The sequence below is a fragment of the Prinia subflava genome, chromosome 6 (genome assembly GCF_021018805.1).
Source record: "Prinia subflava isolate CZ2003 ecotype Zambia chromosome 6, Cam_Psub_1.2, whole genome shotgun sequence".
Lineage (NCBI taxonomy): Eukaryota > Metazoa > Chordata > Aves > Passeriformes > Cisticolidae > Prinia > Prinia subflava.
In genome coordinates, this window is record NC_086252.1 from 32,639,040 (window position 1) to 32,659,202 (window position 20,163).

The window sequence follows — 20,163 nt, forward strand, 5'->3', positions numbered from 1 at the left end:
TCTTAAACATTTTAAGAAAACATCATGTAATGCAAAACTATCCACTGGGAGAATGTTCAAAGAGGTGATCTGAGATACTAAGAGTCAAAATTAGGCTTCTAAAACCAGTATTCAAATTATCCTTCTTCAGTGTAACCTTCCCAGTGGCATGGAATAGTAAATATGATCCAATTCACTGGCATTTAGTGATAAATAATAAACCAGAAGCATCAAATACCACAACACAGTACAGATTTGAGACCTGAATATGCACTTTTGAATCATGATCAAAACAACAGCAGAGGCAGAGCCAGGCAAACCACAGAAACAAAGAGGAGCTGGTTAAAATGCCCTTGACACCACAGAGCAAGGATATCAATGTTCATCTTATTTAAAACCAGGTAACAGCCTAAGAATAGTACCTGCTCCTGAAGTAAATAATCATTTTATGTATAACCAAGGCCATACACTTTCACCTAAGAATGATAAAAATGTAATAAAATATCCTGTTTTCAGTGATCAGAATGGTCTGAAATGTACTGTTTATGTGCTTGAACAAAGCATAACTTGAGATTCAAAACAAGTGGGCACTTGAAAAAAAAGAAACAAACAAATCCAACAGGTATAGAGGGGGAAAAAAAGGAGTAAGACAAAGGGAATATGCACTTCTTTAACATTTTATAACTTCTAAAATAGTATCTCATATTATTAAGCATGTAATATAATTCTAATGGAGTTTTTATTCTAAGGGCTTTTTATTCAGAAAATTTTTTTTAAAATCCCTATTTTTCAGCAGATAAAGGTAAAATTAAAGAGAAGTATCAGAGGAGACAAGTTACTCACTGATTTGTATCCCAACAACCCTCCATGTCCACCAGACCTGACTCTGAGTTTGCATTCAACTTCCTTTTAGAGTCAGTAGCACCTCAACAGAAAAAAATGGAATTTGGGCTGCATCTGTGCTCTCCTCTCCACCTGGGGGAGAGGAGCAGGAGTGACTTGTTTACTCCTTCAGGGCTTGAAGCACAGGCAAACACAATTCCTGTCTGTCTTAGGACCCCCAGTCTCTCTCTTGCTCAACAAACAGCATTTAAGGTAATGTGCTTTTCCAGAATAAGACTGCTTCTCCCTCTCCAACCTTTCCTTTTCAATCCTAAACCTCAATCACAAAACACTTGCTTTCTCAAGTACTTCTGGAGAACCTAATTTAATTTTTAGGGACAACAAGCCATTCAGTTGCTAGGGACTGAAAACATTCAAACATATTGCTTTGAAGTCAACTACATTCAAGGCTGACCTAACTCTTGCTAAAGGCAAATAACCATATGAACTATGTCAGCAAGACTGTCCTAATGAAATATCTAAAATATGGCATCATTACCCCTACAGTGAGCACATCTATCTTCACAATAAAAAATTTAAGAAAAAAAAAAAAAGCCAGGAAACTTTTCTATTTGAAAAATAGTTTCATTTGATGAAAAATAATGGAAGTGCATAAAGAATTCATGCCTCTAGGTTCTGTTGCTTTCCTATCCCTTAAAGATAAATTCTTTCTTTCTATAATCCAAACAAATCAGGGAAGAAAGTAAAGAATTGTCAATTAATCTTTGAGTCAGAAACTTGATAGTTGCCCGAAGCAGCCACCCCTACCAATTTTATTAATCTCCAAATTCAACATGTGCTCCGTGGAGCGTTATGAATCACTTTGTTATTTTCTAAAGCAGCTCAGATTTAATCACCACTTCACAAAGCAGCAAAGTAACAGGATGTTCTGCCTCCCTCCCCAGTGTCTGTGGAAGTGGGCACTAGAGGCAAACACCGTGTGAGCTGCTCCGTGTGACTCAGGATTGCAGCTGCTGCCAAGTGAAACGCTGGGCAGGGCTGCCCTTCCCAAAGTGGTGAATGAGAATCTGAGAGGATTAACAGCTCTCAGTGCCCAGACTTCCCTCTCTCCACCTCTCAAACACACAAAAGTTTGCATGGAGTAAAAAGGGAATTTTGCCACACCCCTGTGTTGCTGCTGCTGGAAACAGTGAAGGATTAGGTTTTGTCCTTCCACTTGGAGCTGACCACCACTGGAAATGAATACAGCAAGATCAGCAAATGTTTCATGTACAGAAAACTATATTCACATTGGGGATTTCATCATAGCAATCAAAGGCAGAAGACATTCCAGAAGGGTTCATCCGAGCCAAGGGGAATGTCTTCTGATGGGGAAAACCAAATATTCCCTGCAATCATCAATACTGATAGCAAATGAAATTCTGAACCTATCGAAGAAACAGTAAAAATCCTACAAAACCACCTCTGAGGCCAGGGGGTTTGTCCCTACCTATCAGAATTCTGAACAATCTTGTTTGGTTTTTTTTAATAGATGAAGCTAAAAGGAGGAAATTCCATAAAACCACATGTAATTGCTTCTAAACTTCCTTCAAGATCCTAAGTACCTTCCTCTGTATTTCTTTGCTTTCTATAACTATCTAGCACGGTCATATTTGCCTAAAACTGGAGGAAGTCCATACCATATTCTACTATATCAACACTTAAAAATATATATTCTTTCCTGAAAATCTTACAGCTCAAGATCATGGATTTTACTAAGGCTTAGTGACACAACGTGAATAATCTCAATGAAAACAAAACAAATTACATCAGTCATTTAAAATTCTAATTTCTATTTAACTTCTAATTCTTCATCCTAAAACAGAATTACTAAAACCAAGTGCAGCCCTCAAAATCTAAGAGCAATGTGATGACAGAAAAGTTAAGTGCCCTACCAGCACCAGAACTGGAAACTGAATCCAGATTTTCCTAAAGCCATGCACTTTTTTGCATGTCAGTTCTTCCCAGCTATTGATGTTGTCCTACGTCAAAGGATTTCTGTTGATTGCAGTGAAGATAACGAATACCAAGTGTCTCCCAAACAGAGCCCCTTTATCAACATCTTCTGCTGACCCAGGGCCTCAACATTCCTGATCTTGACTTCATCAGCATCACAAGACAGACACAGATGCACACAAAGGCAAAAATCAATTCTGACCAAAGTTACAGAAGTGAAATCAAGGCAGATACATTCCTGGAGGAGGGGAGCTACGCAGAATCATTAATGGGATACATTTTATTAACTTCCCTGCATCTTACCTAACCTGGTGAAATCATTGTACACACACACAGAAAGAGCTGAGAAAACAGATTGTAAATATTGAGGTCTAAAAGGTGTCTTTGCACTGTGCAGTAACTAAGATTTTTTTGCAGTTCTACCTGCCAGCAAACGTGAAGCCCAGGCCACCAGGAAAGGGGAAGAACCATTTCCATTCCTTCTTAATTGGACCCAGGAGATTGACACATATAAACCAAAGATCAAATCTGCTGTTCTTTGGAATGAAACTGCTTTGTAACTGGGAAACTGCCTGTAAGGGACAGGCAGCAATATCATTCTTAACCTAACTGCAAAATGTATCACCTGAACGGCACTTAAATAAATTCATTACAAGCAGAGGGCAGCTCCTCATGTGACCTCTACTCTTCTTGCATAACCTTATACTTGTATGAGAAATTAAAACCAACACAGCTGAATACCAGAAGTTCCAGAAAACTCAATTTTTTCCCTTCAAGAGTGTATTTCCTCCAAAGATTTCTGAGAGTTTCAAACACTGACAGTGTAGGACACTCCTTCTGAATAAAACCAGTATGGGATCATTATCTGCCATAGGCACCCCTGCTTGCTGTGCCAAGCAGTGCTGACTGCAGTGCACACGAGTGCAAGCCTGGTTTTATAACCCTTGTCCCTGAGCAGCCCCAGCTCTCCTGAGAGCTTTTACTTGGTCTGGAACTCAGAATATGCTTTTAGAAGCACTACATCCTCTCAAAGTAATTTCTTATTATGTATTTCTTAGCAAGACCCATAGTTTGTGCCCTTGCTTTAAAGCAGAGAATCTGCATGCTTACATTTACGCATTTGTATGAGATTTCCACACCAATTTTTTATCCTGCAGCTTCTTTACAACCCAGTTGTGCAATCTGTTTTCCCACGTGTCCTCTCCTATGTAGGGCAGGATGACAGAACATCACCTCCCTGTTTGGGAAGAGCTTTGCTGCCAGGTTTGACGGGTTTTGCCCTGGATGATCCACTTAGGAGTCTGTTTCCACTTGTGTTTAGCACTGACATCACTGGATTCCATCCCTTCTTTCAGGCTGGGAGTATGTCTTTTTTCTTCAATTATGTGAAAATCACAGAGTCCTCAGGCCCAAAGACACTTTTAAGACTGCTATTGAAAGAAAGGGTGACTGTGCTCACCTCAATACAACAGCACAGTAAAACCAAGAAGGCACAAAGGCAAAGCAAGCATCAAAACAACTCCCACCTCTCAAAGCACCAAAGTCATCTGCCCATATGATGATTAGAAAACCCCTCTGGCTTTTCCTCATTCCAGGAACACCAAGTTTGGCCAGTGCACATTGGAACAGCAAAGACACTGGGACTGACAGCAGCTCTTTACACAAAGTCTGTCCCAAAGATTTGACAGCAGGACTTGGTGACACACAGGACAGTGAAACCTTCCCAGGATTAACCTGTAGACCCAACAGACACACAGCACATCATCTCCTGCTCCTCAGAGCTTCTCTGGATGTCTTCCCTACTTCCCATCCACATCCTCAAATGCCATACAAGGCTGCAGTAGCTGGAAAGAGAAGGCAAGACAGCAATCCTTTAGTAGTTCTTCCTCAAATCATCTCCCTGAAGTTCCTCTCCATGCCAGGCACTGGAATAATAAGTATAACAGGCTCAGAAAAGAGCACAGCATCACAGAAACATGTTCTTTAAACACGGGATGTGCATTTGGTCATGAAAAATTGATTTCATCAGTAATAAGCACCATCTACCCTAATTTTTAAACAAACTTAATCCAGCCTTTGGGGTGCTTTTTTATGTTGTCTAAGTCATACCATGTTTAGAAAACCTTTTCTCCCCTACTACAGAAGCTGGCTTATTATTTTGACTCTTTTTTTTGCAAAAGTAAAATTCAGCAAGGTTTTTTACTGCTGGGCTGAAACCTGCATTGCAGCAGGAAGCCTATGCAGAAAATGTGCACAGTACCCAGGCAGGGTAACAAATCACCAACTCACTAAACTCCAGCGAGCCCCACGGTCACTGCAGAACAGCATTTATTTCACAGTGAACTCTAAACACACCAGGGGGAGAGATAAAGGGAAAGTTCATATGCAGAAAGCTGTTTATTATGGTTAATACGGAAAGGCTGAGTTCTCCATTCTATAATAGGGGAATACAAACTTCCAGCCACCTAAGAAAACCATCAGAGACACCATTCTGCTAGACAGTGTTCATGTTGGCACACTTCCTTAGCCCTCATAAATGGGTTTTTGCTTATTTTTTCAGCTACAAGGGGTAGAGAGACATCCTCCAACACCACAGCAATCTCCAGGGATGTACATGCTGTACCTAACCTGATCCATTAGACACCATTTCACTTCCCTGTGTCATGCCCTGAAAAATATTCACAGCTCAGTTACAAATTACCAGCAGATTCTTACAGAGTAGTAAATGCAGTGAACAATCTGTCTACATATATCCTGTGAATAAAGTAACTTACCTAGTTTTAGACTGCCACACCTGAGCCAGCCAAACCTCAAACGTCTGTTCAACTCTTGGCAACATTATATATATGTATATATATATATAAAAGCAAAGAAAAAAGAGGAAAAATTTGGTAACCTCAGGGAATCCAACTGCACTTTTTATGCAGCTTTCAAACCCTACTTTGAACTCTGGACTGCTGAGCTTTGTTACAAAAACCTCTGGCTCAGTTTTTCCCAAAAAGAGAGAAAGTACATGCAACAAACCTAGCAAAAAATAACATCAGACGTGAAAAGTTACACTGAACATCAGGTCAAACAGACACATGGCAAAAGAAGTTCTTCCTTGAGATTCAAGGCCTCACTAATGTGTTCCAGACAACTGTCAGTAGTTAAAGCCATCTTACTTTCTGCTCGACTCTACTGTCAAATTTTTTAAACTGCCATCCTCTGTAAAGATTTCCTCCTTGATCTCAAGAACTTTGTGCACTTAGAACTCAAGGCAGGTTATTTCCTAGCATTCTCCTGTCCTTTTTTGTCCATTTCTCAATGGTACTCCTTTGACAGCAGTTTCAGTTTGAAAAAATCCTTTCCAACCTCTACCTGAGCAATGAAAATGATTACTCAAAAAAAGAGAACAAACATAAGCTTGCCAGCACTGAAAAACCAATGTTAATAACATTTACCTTTCTTTACCACCTCCAAGGGAGAGGAAAAAGAAGGAAGAAAAAAAGAGAAAGCAGAAAGAAGAAGATTCAAGCCCTGAAGTACTTCAGGGACCTTGAGAGGCCCCGCACAAAGTGAAGCTGTTCCAACAGCCACCACTCTTTATAACTTTATACCCAACCCCCTCCTCTTACTCTAAATTGTCTCCAAATTGTTCCAGCTCATTAGTAACTGCACCACCAAAATACATCAGGAGTAACACCAATTCCTCAAATCCCACCAGCCCAAAACACATCACACAACCTTAAAGTTACCCTGCACAGGCAACAAGAAGTCAAACACCTCTAAATTGATTCCGTACAGCATTAGAAATTCTGTGACTTTGAAATGGCTTTCACAAGTTAAACCACAACAAACTGTGGAAATTAGCCCACGAATCAGTAGGTCCAATACTGAGATGAGCAGCCAGCAATGCCTTCCTACAACTGCACATACAAAATTCAGAGCATGTTGTCACTCTGAAAGACTTGGGTTGCATATAAATGTGTCAGCTACTATACAGCAGAACACTCCGATTTTTGGCAGAAAAATCAGTTACCTTTTCATTTATCAAAGCCTGATGTGTGCAGATGGAGAACAAGCTTATGGCAGTAAAATCATTTTCCCAAAGCCACAAAGAAAGCTTGGGCTATGCCCAGGATTAGAACAGTCCCTGGAGCAAATTCTTGGCCCAGCCTCAGTGAATGTAGCAGGATGTGAGATGCTGTTAATTCACCTTTTTTCCCCAGTGTTTAAAAACGCCTGTAAGGAGTCAAGACTGCCTTAAGCAAATATTTCCTCACAAAAGTGAGAAACAACTTACTACCAAGACACCAAGGAAATACTAACAGAGTCTGAGAACACCTCATGCAGTACAAGTTCATCCTACCATTTGCCATACGCTTGAGGGACTGATGCTTATTTGTTTCAAATTGAAATAAACCCATGGAAGTCAACAAATCTATGGCCTCCAGCTGAAGATCTGTCCCTATAAATTACCTTAAGTGTATTCAGGTGATTTCAAGTCTAAAGATTCCATAAGCCATTAAACATCTCTTGCAACATTACCCCTTAAATCACAGCCTTGTTTTCACCCACCAGATGTTTCTCAGCAGGCAAATGTACACACAATAATCCAATGAATGTCTCTTAGTGGGAGAGTAACAGGAAATTTCACTTTGAGTAGGGTTTGCTCAAGTGGCAGGACCCAAAATACAAAAATTAAATCCTTTTCCTGCCCACTTCTCAGGATCAGATATTTGTGGGTTTGGGTTTTTGACACATTCACAGGCAGTAACTACGGCTTTCCCACAACCAGAACTCATATGGTAAAGGGCACATAACTATGATTTCTACCTCTTTAACTAAAAATCTTAATAATTTAATTTGCTGACTTATTTTTTTCATGTCTAGAGAGGATTGTTAAACAATCTCTCCTTTTCTTGTTGCAGGCAATTACACACAGAAATATCAAGTCATGCTAAATGAAAAGGAGACAGAGTTTACTATTAGTTTTTAATGTGCCACAAAAATGAGCAGATGAATTGGCTCTTTTGGGTACCATTAGTTCCACATAGTTAGACATTACAGCCTGATGTATGTTGGCCCCAGCAGCAAGTCAGAGAATAGTGATGTCTATCAATTTGGGAGGTACACAACAATCCTCTGGGCATACACACAGCCCTGTTTTACACAACAAGCTGAGACTGATGCCTTGCATCTGTCTTCCTCACTGCTGGCAGCACGCTTCAGCACACATGCAAATTGATCCCCATAAACCAGAGCTGTACAGGCTGTCTCCCTCCTGAGTGAGCACTTTCCTCACAGCCCCTCAGCCACGTGTTTAGGCAGGGATCTGCCACCACTGCACTCAGCATCAGTTTTGTCTCTGGCTTCCGTGGTGTTGGCCAGGTGTGATGCTGGGTGCTTGGCTCTGCCCTGTGCTTTCCACGGACCTGTTAGCAACGCTCAATTCACACTAAATGGGAATTTGACATCAACATTTCAAGTATACCTTAACCTGTCTATCGTTCCCTACCAGAGTGAGAACCCATAGAGTTAATTTTTTTCTCAATTGTGCATCCTAGCTGACACTGCAGGCTGCATTTCCATCCTATTAAAGCTCCCACTGAATGATAATAAATCTTTCTTCCAAAAATTTTCTTTTCAGAGCCTGGGGAAATACTGCCATTCTTTGGCCATTAAAATATTTGACTAAAGAATGTGGATGATGCACTCAAATGTGTATTCTCTTCACTCTGATATACTGAAAAGATACATTGTAGTTAACAGTTCCTTGAAGCAAAATCTTTAATAGCAGGAGATAAACAATCCTCATATCTGATGAGAAAGCTCCATTTAGGATTCAGCCAAAGATCTTGTTCTGCAGTAGATGTTACTCATTCTCAGCATCACACCTGGCACAAAAATGGCTCAGAGATCTCTCCAGAAAGGAGAGCTTGTGGTGCAAGTGCCAAAAGCCACTTATCCTGCAACAGTTCCTGGAAGGCAGATGCCTCTTGTCTACCTATTTTTATGGTATCTGTCAGACTATCCCACTTCCTCTGCAGTTCTTCTGTCTAGCAAAATACCAGCTGGTTATTCCTGGTCATCCTTTTTTGACTAAGCACTGACTAATCTGCTTCTTTGAACTCTGAAGATAAGCTTCTCTGTCCCTTTTTCTGCAATATCCAGAGGAAAAATGGAAGTTACACATGAAAGTCAGAAGAGATACACAGGAGCTCTTTATGGTTTTTCTGAAGAAGACTGCTTTGCAAATGAAGGTTAGTGTTCCATTAAAAATTATCTTGTCTTTCCCAACCTCCAGGCTTCTTGTTTCAGTCTTTATCAAAGACTGTGATAATGTCCATTTAAACCAAACTAGTTTGACCTGGTTGTACCACCCATTTAGTGGTCCAACGTATCAAAGTTCTCCAACCTTTAGATTTATCAAACTGGATTTTTCACACAGTATTTACATGCCTCCTCTCACAAAGTGTCACGGCACGTGACCAATAGGAGTGCCCAGGACAGGAGGTTTATGCTCTGTGGTATTTTCAGAAACCAAAGTGTCCTTCAGCTCAGACTGGGTCATTGACCTCAGCAGGGGTGGTGCCACCCATTCACACAACCTGTTATTTTGGTTTATTTATCGTTCTCTGTTATCTTCTCTGCTACCGCTCCATGTATCCCCCCACAACTCCCATTTGCCACTGAGCATTACCATGGCTTCACATCCAGCTTCAAAGTATGGAGCTGCTGGGAGCTCGAATTCGGGGTAAAGAACACATGTTATTTATGAGATTATTTTACTAAGTCCTCCTACAGTGCAGTTTTAATAAAATGAGTCATTTACAAATAATATTCTGTACTGGGAAATATTAAAATCTAACAAATTTCCACTTTCAATGAAAGGAACTCAAATACTGTTACTGAAAAACCACAGACAATAAGCGCCAAAAAGGAAACACCAAGCACTGTCAACGTTTCCATTAAGGCAAAAGTTATAAATGTGATTAAAAAAGTTAACTGAGGTACAAGTTTATATATTGTTGCTTTCATTTTGTTGCATACTAAGTTAATAAACATGAATATTTTAAAATTTCTGGCCGAAGAAAACCTAAGAAGAAAGCTGTGCACTGATTTTCTTTACTTTCACTGCTGCCTGTGAAGTTTGAATCCAGTAGTGCTTTAAAAACTCACAGAATTCAAACAACAAAGTGAAACTACACAATTAATATTAAACATAGACACAAAGAATTACAAGTCCACCTTTGCCAATAAGCAAAGAAGTGCATTTTTAAATTGGGAGAGCAGAGAAAACATGAAATTATCTATGAAAACCAAATTCTATTGGTATATCAGGCATTCATAAAGAAATCTGTCAATACGTTCATGCCTTTGCACAAGCCTGCAACAGCTGAGGCTCTACTTTGTGGAACTGATACTACAGCAATTGAATGAAAATACATTTGACTTTTCAGACTGCAGGGCTGGTCCTTCAAAGGGCAGATGCACACCCACTTACGTGATGCAGCAAACACAGCAGAGCAACAACTGAGACTTGTGCTAGAGGATCATTCATTTTCAATTTTACACATAAAATTCAAGCAGGTTTTTTATGGATAACAGTTAACACCAATCACACGCAATAAACTTAATATTACTTTTTTCCCCCCTAACTACTTCCATCTGCTTTTAGTCAAGATACACATTTTTCACTCACTACAAGCTAGGGAGGGGCTGTGGGGCACATGGTCCCCTCACCATCCAGTTAGCACCAATTGGCCTGCCCAAAACCCTCCCCATTCTGTGCTGAATTCTTTTCCCATAAGAAAAATTAACCCTCTACCTACACCTGCCTGTCATGGCACAGTAGAATTCTCTCAGAGATAGGAGTAGGATCCATGGTATCCATACAATTACTTAACAATAATTACACGTAGTTATTTACACTTATTTGTATATTGCACCTTGCTACACAACTCTATTCTCATTGCTGGAACCTCTGAACCATCAAACACGGAGCTGCCTTTGACAGAATCCAAGCAGGGATCTGATGGCAAAACTGAAGACCAAATTTCAAGCATCTAAAACCTCCTGCTGTAATTTAAATGTTACATATATTACCCAAGTTACATAACATAGATGTTAATTCATTTGAAAGACATTACCGTTCTTACTGGTCTAAATGTTGCACAGACTCATTTCAATCTTTTCCACACAAAATAAACCCCAACAAAACCTTGGGAAGGAAAAATAAGGGAACAAAGGAAAGAACTGTGATTGTGATTTTTACACTAAGCAGCCTGGACAATGTACTTGGATATTTCTCACTCTTCATGAAGTCATATGTTATAGTGCTGGTTTTCCCTCATCATCAGCATCACCCTGTTTTAATTTCAGAATTCTTTGGGATGATCTCCTCTCATGAGAAAAGAATTTATTTAACATAAGCATTTATTAAATTGTAATTTTCTAATGTAAAAATACAACAGACTGGTGTGTTTTAAAGGTCAGCATTTAAACACAAATTCAGCTGTTTTAACAAACTTCCACCAGAGCAACAATTTTTTAATTGTTTGCTGCTCAAATACATGATATCATTATCTAGCCTGTTCTAGATTTCACAGACTTCTACCATCATTTTCCCTGCCAGCTAAGGAAAAGATTTCATGAAGTGTGAAGCACTGCAGATTTTAGACCCACACTTCTGCTCAACAGCTATCAGTCTTGAACCTGACATCCATATGTTATTTTCTCCTCCCAAGAAAGTCACTTAGAGCTTTGTATCACTAGAAAAAAAAAATAGACAGGCCCTTACTGGCCTCTCATTTCATTTTCAGTGAATGAAAATTGCATTTTGTCATTATTAAGTACAGACTGACCTATACAAAAGGCTCTCTTCTGCCAGTGCTGCACGGGCAATGGATTTTTTGTCCTTTAGATTTTATGTGTAACATGGTTAGGACCAAACTCTATTTTCACCTGTGGTGGTGCAGCTGTAACGAGGATGTCAGGGAAGCACAAGAGCCACCAATATCAGCCCTCTGCCTTGGGAATTTGAGTTCCATATTTCATTAACGCTTCTGAGAGGCTACAGCCCCAAAGCATCTGTCTTTTTGTAGCTGATGTAATTAAACACCCTGAGAAACATGCAAAATGAGGGATCTGCACACCATCATGGAGGAGCTTTATTCTGTATTCAGTTTCTACTTGGTTTTAAGCGTTTGCATGGAATTGTGACTTGAAATGCAACTTTCTGAATAAACATAATGTGCTCTACCCAAGAAAAAAAATCTAAAAAAACCCTCTTCTCAGGTCTTTAGGAGAGAGAGATGCCATTCTGTATAATTCCTGGAAGAGAAAACACAAAGACCAAGACTTTTCACATTTTCTGTGATCCTGGAGAGTTCTGTTTAGGTTCCCAGATGAGACACTCTAACCACAGTCTGAGTGCTCAATGCCCATCATTTGTCTAAAATTAGTGACCTTTCAAGAATTAAATATCCAAACTAAAGAGCCTCAGAGCCATGAACCTTCCCCTGCTTTTATTTTAGTAGTGTTATTATGATTCACAGCTGTGCCCAGGGTATACTAAGTATTGTGCAAACAACAGGGAAAGCCTGCATATATTTAATTTTTCAAGCATGAATAGGAATGGGCCACAGAGAAAATGATATATCCATCAATACATTAATACAGTCACTCCCCATCTCAGCTGTCTGAGATTACGTCAGTACATCCACATGAGAGGACAACAATTTCAATTGCTCAATGTTTGTCCCATGCAACTTCATTTGCATGCACCAGAGAAGAGGAAAAGCAGCAGTCATGTCCTATAGCCAACCCATATGAGACTTTATGACTCAGTGTAGTCATTCCAATGAAAACAGTGGGCCTGGATACACGATTTCTAACTTTGTGTTGGCATTTATAACTGCTAGAATCTGAATTAGCATAAGGCATTAATCTGAAAGCAAAACCTACCCTGAAATTTTTCAGCCTTTGCACCACACATTTCAAACAAAATGCCTCTCAGCATGTGGAAGCTCACTATGAGAGATCATTTTCCAGCAATTCATTCCAAAACACAAATAGTTATATAAAATCAGAATGTCAGTGTCTGCATTTACCTTTAATATCTTATTTGTGGGCCAACAGCTAATCCTGTAAAATACTCCCACACACAGAACTCTACCTACTGAGTTTCCACCTGAGGTTTGATCCAGATAAATGGAATTCACCTCCTCAAAACATCAGCACCTCTCACTACACCAGACTGAACACTTACCAGGATTTGACTTTTTGCTGTCCCTGTCCCAGTGACCAGGGCTGATGCAGACCTGCCCTGGCCACGCTGGGACAGGCTGGCTGCAGCCCTTCACAAAGCTCACATTTACAAACCCACACATTCTAAACCTTCTCTCAGGCTCCCACCACAAAGAAAGCCTTCAGTGCAGAATTTGGTCTATACATTGTTTTGATGTATTGATAGGGCTCCTCCATTCACTGTGAAACAATTTTGGCTAATCAGATCAGGAAGATGAATGAACACGCTGCTTTCTGTGAATCACAAGTCTACACTGGACAAAAAATACCAGACAGAACGAGCTTGTTTTCTGCTTTGACAATATTATCAGAGATTAGCTGCCTGAGCAGAAACTGAGCTGCAGCGGCAGAAGCTGCATTTGTATATTTTTCAAAATTATGCTTTAGTAACATAAATGTCAAGAAACTAAGAATAATGGGCTTCAAAACACCGGAGTTCTATTCCACTTGTTCTCTGTTATGATTCTTAAACTAGGCTCAGTATGAACACACAATACTGCAGCTACAGAAAGAAATAATAGCTGTTATTAGGAAATGACTGCAGCCTTACACTACACAGATATACACCGAAAAAAAAAAAGTTTTTATTCTGTTATCATTCTTTTCTCTGTTATCATTCTTTTCTTATATTACTGTAATCCAGAAATAATTATATTAGAATTATTATTCTGGCACCTACTTGGGGTGCTAAGGAATAATTTAATGTTCATTTTAATAAATTTTATCATGCTCAGACTGTTTATTGCTATATATTTATAACAAAGTAAATCCACTCTTGATGAGAATTCTACAGGTATGCATATTTCAGGCAGCACTGAAATGAAAAGCAAAATTAATTTATTCACCAGGCATTTGATCATGAAAATAATGCCCAAAACAACAGTGCCAGAATATTTTGAGAGCACCAAATTTTCAGACATTGAAGATGGCACGTGGGTTTCCACTGACCTCAAGGATCTCACACATTTAGGTCTATAGAGATTTTACTGAAGCCTTGTGCAATTTCACGCTGGAGAGCAACATCTGCAACAGCTCCCAGAGCCATGAGACCACAGTGGTCACCACAGAGTGCAGGAACTGCAGCAGAGACAGCAGCTGGAACCTCCAAATGGTCTTCTACAAGTACGGCATTTCTGCAGTAAAATTAAGTTTATTAAGTCCTTGACAGTGAGAGATCTGCTCTTTCAGCTAAGTGGAAAAGCTGATTTCATGGTCTAAGTCCTACTTGTCAATATTAGTGAAGGAAAGGTGACAACTTCATTTTCCCTTAAGCAGTCATTCTGCTCCATGCCCAGCCCAGCCTAGCTCAGCTTTCTCTGAAAGGTGGGCAGGCACTGGAAAAGGCTGCACAGGGAGGTGGTGGAACCATCATCTCTGGAAGTGTTCAAAAAACCTCTGAATGTGGCTCTTAGGGACACTGTTTAGCCATGAACGTGGCAGTGCTGGGTTAACAACTGGATTCAATCTTAGAGGTCTTTTCCAACCTAAAATTCTATGATTCTATGATCTCAAACCTCATTTGCCATAAACATTACCTAATAAGGAAACTACTTCATGTATTCAGATCAACAGGAGATTTTTCAGTCTCTTTCAACATTACCAAGTGAAAGATCAGAGTTCAACTAGGGCAGCACCATAATCCCATCAAAAGAAAACACTCCATATCAGTCAAGACAAACCATTCCAACTTACACTAACGCTGGAAAAATATCTTTTTGGAGGTAACTAGACCAGCCTTGAAAGGAAGGATGGGGAGTGGACCATAAAAAAGCAAAGGAAGTATATTTACAAACCCTTGGTTGGAAAAGGAGGCTCCTGAACTTCTTCCCTACTTCCCTACTCCCCTTAGCATTTTTCCTACAATTTTCAATAACTTCAGTTCCCTGGCCTAGTATCTTGGCTATATCATGTGGGATACGCTTGCAAGAAAGCATTTTGAAGCCTATAAGGGGATAAAACAGGGATTTAAATGAGGAATTTACAGGGGAGTCAGGAAGAGCAGTGAGAATAGTCAGTGTAGCCTGACAATTACCACCACAGGTCCCCGTTTTTCACTGAAATGGAATATCAGGGCTGTGTTTCTAACACTTCACCATCACAGACAGGAGGTAAAATGGAAAGAGGATGCTTTAAATAGCAGTTGTTTGCAAAGAATTGTCAGTGTCAGATACCCCAAAGTGACAGCTAGACATTTATATCAAACAGGCAGCAAACCCTGGTCACCTGGCACCTCTCCCAACTCATAGATTGGCTGGAGGAACCTGCTAAAAGGACAGCACTGAGCAAGGGAGCAGCCAGTGCGAGACAATAAAATGAGCAGAACTTCTGAAATTGCACAGGGACAGCAAAGGGATCCCAGAAGTCACTGTATTTTCTTCAAGGACTGAAAAATTTTAAAAGTAAAGGCATGAAAAGCCCTGGCAATGCTTTTGTGGCACGTAAGTTAACTGCCAACTACCTATTAAGAGATTCCATACAGATTTAATGTGTATCTGTCTGCTGAGTCCTCTTTTATTCTTCATAAATTTAGTCTCAGCAAACCATGGGGAAAGATACATGCCAAAAACATATAATTACTGATTTCAGTAGTTCAGTGCCTACCCCCTCCAGCTGAATATGCAGCCACAGTATATCCAGACAGGGACTACATTCTTTGATGTTGTTTGTTTCTCTACACACTACCAGAGCAGCAGCCAAAAATAAGGAAAGAAAAAAAATAATAATTCAGCCCAAATAATCTTAAAAATTTGTTTTTAAGGATCCTTTTAAAAGACACAGTTTTAGTTATCTATATTACACTTAATTCTTACAACCCTGAAAAATGAAAATGAAAAACAATATTAAGCCATATCACAATATTCCTTAGAAGTACAGTGTTAATGGGTAACAAGGTTATTCTGTAGCATGGTATTTACCTTTATGTTGCTTCAGTAGCAAAGACAGACCACTGTATTTCCATGAAGCAGAACAAAATGGAAACTTGTTTCACTCTCTTGTTAAGATTCAAACTCCTTACAGTGTCAGAGTCTGCTTTTAAGTGTTCCTGCTCTTTTTTCCTATTTCTGAACCAAGTTATTGTACCTGTGTTTCCATATAAATTGCTCTGAGTAATATATGTTGAGTTTTCAGAGACCATTTGGTCAGATTTTAATCACCTCTCCTGGGAGCTGACACCAACTTCCAGCAGCAGGTCATACAATGCAGATTAGAATAACAAAAGACATGCTGCTGTGATTCCAAAAAAAGGGGGGAAATAATACAAGTCTGTCTTTATCAAGCTTAAGAATTATGTTTTGAGACGTCTTTTGATGTCTCCTAGATAAACCCTTCCTTTTGTTTGTATTAAAGCATAAATTCAATCACTTCTGATTTTTCCTTCTGTAAAACAGAGAATGTGTCACTGCAAAGATTTTGTTCCTCGTTCCATGTTGCTTTTTGTTTTAATGTGTTACTTAATTGCCCAAAATAAAAAGCTTGCATTTTGCAAGTTTGTGTTGAACTAAAATTTGTATTTACACAATGTTGCATTTTTTTTCCTGTTCTGAAATAAAAGAAATAGATTTAATTTTTTCCCTACATGTAAAAGTGTTTTGGGTTTAGTTTGGATTTTTTTCCCCCACTTAGATTCTTTGTTTAAAGGTAAGCTAGAAAAATGTCAAGAAACTTATAGAAAAACACTGGTCTAAAAAGAAAATTGAATTTCTCTTCCAGATTAGCATTGTTTTAGGTTATCTGTCAGTGTAATATAGATAAATTATACATTTCTCCCTTACAATTCACTATTCTTTATTATAGCACTCCCACTACAAATCCCAAGCAGATTAATTGTCATATTTGACCTCTTTGGTAAAAGGTAACCCACTGCATAATGATTTTTACACTGTTCTCCAAAATGAACAGTTCCACATGCATAAATGCTAGCTGGAATCAACATCTCCCGTTTCTTTCTCCGACCTTCAACAACCCTACACTCTGCAGAAAAAAAACCAACAGTTTTACTAATTTATAAGCACCATGCAGACACAGGCAGTCTGGAGAGAAACCTCTTTAGGAGTTGCAAAGAAAAAAACATGAGAAAGCTTCCGCAAAGAAAGACATTCTGAGAGACCAAAAGAAAAACAAAAAGAAAGAGGTGTGAAGATTTAAAATATTCCCAATACTCACTGAAAGCAGCCACTGCAAGAGCCAGTGTGACAATAATGGAGACCCAGGAAACCCACAATGCCTTCTTTCTGTAGCTTTGAGCTTCATGAGGTTTTAGCCTTGTACTGCTTTCTAGTAAACCTGACAAGCAACAAGCAAAGAATGTATGAACAATGCATTGCTCCTTTTAAAAACACAGCTGTGTTAGTTCAGCCCTAGAACACACATTTACATTCTATATTACACACACAAGCAATACAGAATCAATGCTCACATTATTAAGGTTAAGGGAATGAGGCCACCAGACCAAACATATAAGCAAGAGAGCACACACAAGCACACACAGAAAGACCCACACACCAATCCCTTAAAAAGAGCACTGCATTCCAGTTATGGAAATTCACAGACCATTATGATTTCCACCTGTACCTCTGCACAAGAAATGGCTCAGTTCTGTACTCCCTCTGATCAAAACTTGTTTCAGAACTTGAGGATCCTGGGGCTGATTAACAAAGGAGAAAGGCTCCTGCTCACCAGTCCCCGTGGAATAACCTCCCAGTGCTCAGGGGTACTCTGCACATATTGATCATCAAAGCACAAGTGGGCAAGCCTCAGAATCAAAGCCTCAGCAGCTGAAAAAGCCTCCTGAAGCACCTTGTCCTTCATTTGAGGTAAGAACACATTCCCATCTAGAACTAACTGAAGAACCAATTCTGTCCTTGCTGCAATCAGTGCAGAAGGCTCTTGAACACAAGGGAATGTTATTGCTTTTTCTCTTTTTTGATGCTTTCAGTCTGTGGAAGTCTTTTGTCCACTGATCTTAAATCACAGAGAATGCAGGTTAAACATAAATTAACAACATTCTTTGGTTTTTATTCTCTCAGTCTGAGTCTTAAGCCACTTCTAAAATGCATTCAGAATTTTACATATTTCCCTTCAGTATATCTCATTCTGATTATTTTATGTTTAATACATTCATCCAATTTGAAACACACATTCTTTTTCACCATCAAGTTTCAGTTCAAATCTGCCTAACTGGAGAGTAAACCTGATGGCTTTAAATTTGTTAATGAGCTGCTCCAGAAGATGTGGGTGGCTCCTCTCAGATCATGAGCACTTTTCAGAGAGATTTGTCTGCACTGAATGCATTGAACTGAGACACTGGTTTAACAACACGACTTTGAGTAGCTGGCCTAAAGTCTTAGATAAAGGGTGGAGAACAGGGGCTCTGTCAGACTCAGCATCAGATTAAAACATAAGAGTTGGAGCTGTTACTATCCTCACCTTCCCCAGTTTTCTCTCTGATGGCTATTGCCACTGAATCTGATCTGGATTCAGTGTTCTCCTGAATCCACACCACATTTAACCAAGTTTATTAACCTTTACAGATATTAATTTCAACTGACTGTAATATACTGGCTGAAAACTGCAATGGTTTTGAAATCAATTCAGAGCTGAATCAAACCTCTCTGCCTCGGGGGCAGCAATGTGTCAGCAGAGGGGCAGGCAGCCAGGGGTGGTCAAATTTGAGCCATCAGATTTTATTCTGCCACTTGGAGCCTGTTAAAATTACTGGTTGTAATCCTAGCATAATTAGTGGCATAAATGCTGTCCTGGAAAAATTCTTTATTCTTATTACACCTCAGTTACAGTAAAACACAGAGAGTTTCATTATGGGAGTTCAGAAAGCCACTGTGAGAATTTCATGCTTGTACTGTATTTTTTAGAAAATTTAAAATATTATCACACTTTGTGCTACACACTCCCCCCTTTATGAATGGAAAAGAATCTACAAACTTGCATGGACCAGACCCTATATTGAAATTATGTCTATTTCTTCTTATGTGCATTCTTTGTCTGTCTAATGCATGAAAACTGATAGATGATAACTCCAAAAGGTTTCAGTCTTTTACTGATAGTGTTGCTCAGATATTTCTCATATGCCTGCTTGCATTTGTGTGAAGATTTTTTTTCCCCACAAATGTTTGGCCTATCTTCTGCTACTATATATAATGATGTACAGTTTAATTCCTGTCTGGAATGAGGCAATTCAACAACACATCTTGAACCATAGGAGGGATTTCTACTAATAAAACCACGGAGAAAGCACATCTCACATTTTGTGTATTCACCGCTCCTGTCCCCTCCCCAAACCGAGGATTTTAAATTATGGTCCAAATCTTTTTGGAACGTAAAGCAAAGATTTGCTCGGCCAATTTTGGTTCTCAGTATTTCAAACCTCAAATAAACACAGATCAGAATGACAGATATCCCCACCTGTTTCTTTCTTTTAAGACATTTTTAATTCATGGCTACAGCTCACTATTACCTGGGAAGCCCAACATACACAGTTGATACTTACAAATCAAACAATATCCTAATTAAACTGAGGAATGAATAATAAGCCCCAGAGCTAGTGCAGCACTCCTGATTACTATTCACATGTCAAGCACGTGTCCAGTATGACAGAGACTGCGATCTTTACAAAACTCAACCACTTCTGCTCTGTGTGTGGATGTGTTTCTCTGTCTCTCAAAATGGCTGGCATATTCTGGCTGACAGCGATGTGATCCCTTCCCTCTTGAAATAATTCAAATACATCTTCTGTATTTGAAATTTTCACCCCCAAGAAAGATCATATAATTCTTATGGGTGTCCTGAGGCCAGCACAGAAAAATACGAACCCATTCACGTGACTACCAAGCCCGTAGAATAAAAAATTAATTAGAAGCAACAACAGCTCATTAATTTACACGCAAGAACAAAATTCACAAGGTAAACCTCCATATTTTTTCTCTGACCATAAGAAAGCGAGTTTTAAGCATCCACAAGAGGATGGGAGTTAATCTTTCACTACGACCTGTACTGCTACAAAAATAAAGAGCTAGCATCTACAAATGAAATTTCTCC

The 20,163-nt window shown here is 39.3% G+C and overlaps 1 protein-coding gene across 2 annotated transcripts in view; it reads right to left on the reverse strand.

Annotated features, from left to right (window-relative positions):
- Nucleotides 1-20,163, reverse strand: part of TMEM163 (transmembrane protein 163) — an 86,918-nt gene that overhangs the window by 64,197 nt on the left and 2,558 nt on the right. Inside the window, exon 2 of one of the 2 annotated variants that reach the window (XM_063400955.1) lies at nucleotides 17,275-17,394. The exons of the other annotated variant lie outside the window; for it this stretch is intronic. Coding sequence (XP_063257025.1) covers nucleotides 17,275-17,394 — 120 coding nt within the window. The remainder of the gene's footprint in view (nucleotides 1-17,274; nucleotides 17,395-20,163) is intronic. 2 annotated transcript variants of the gene reach the window in all.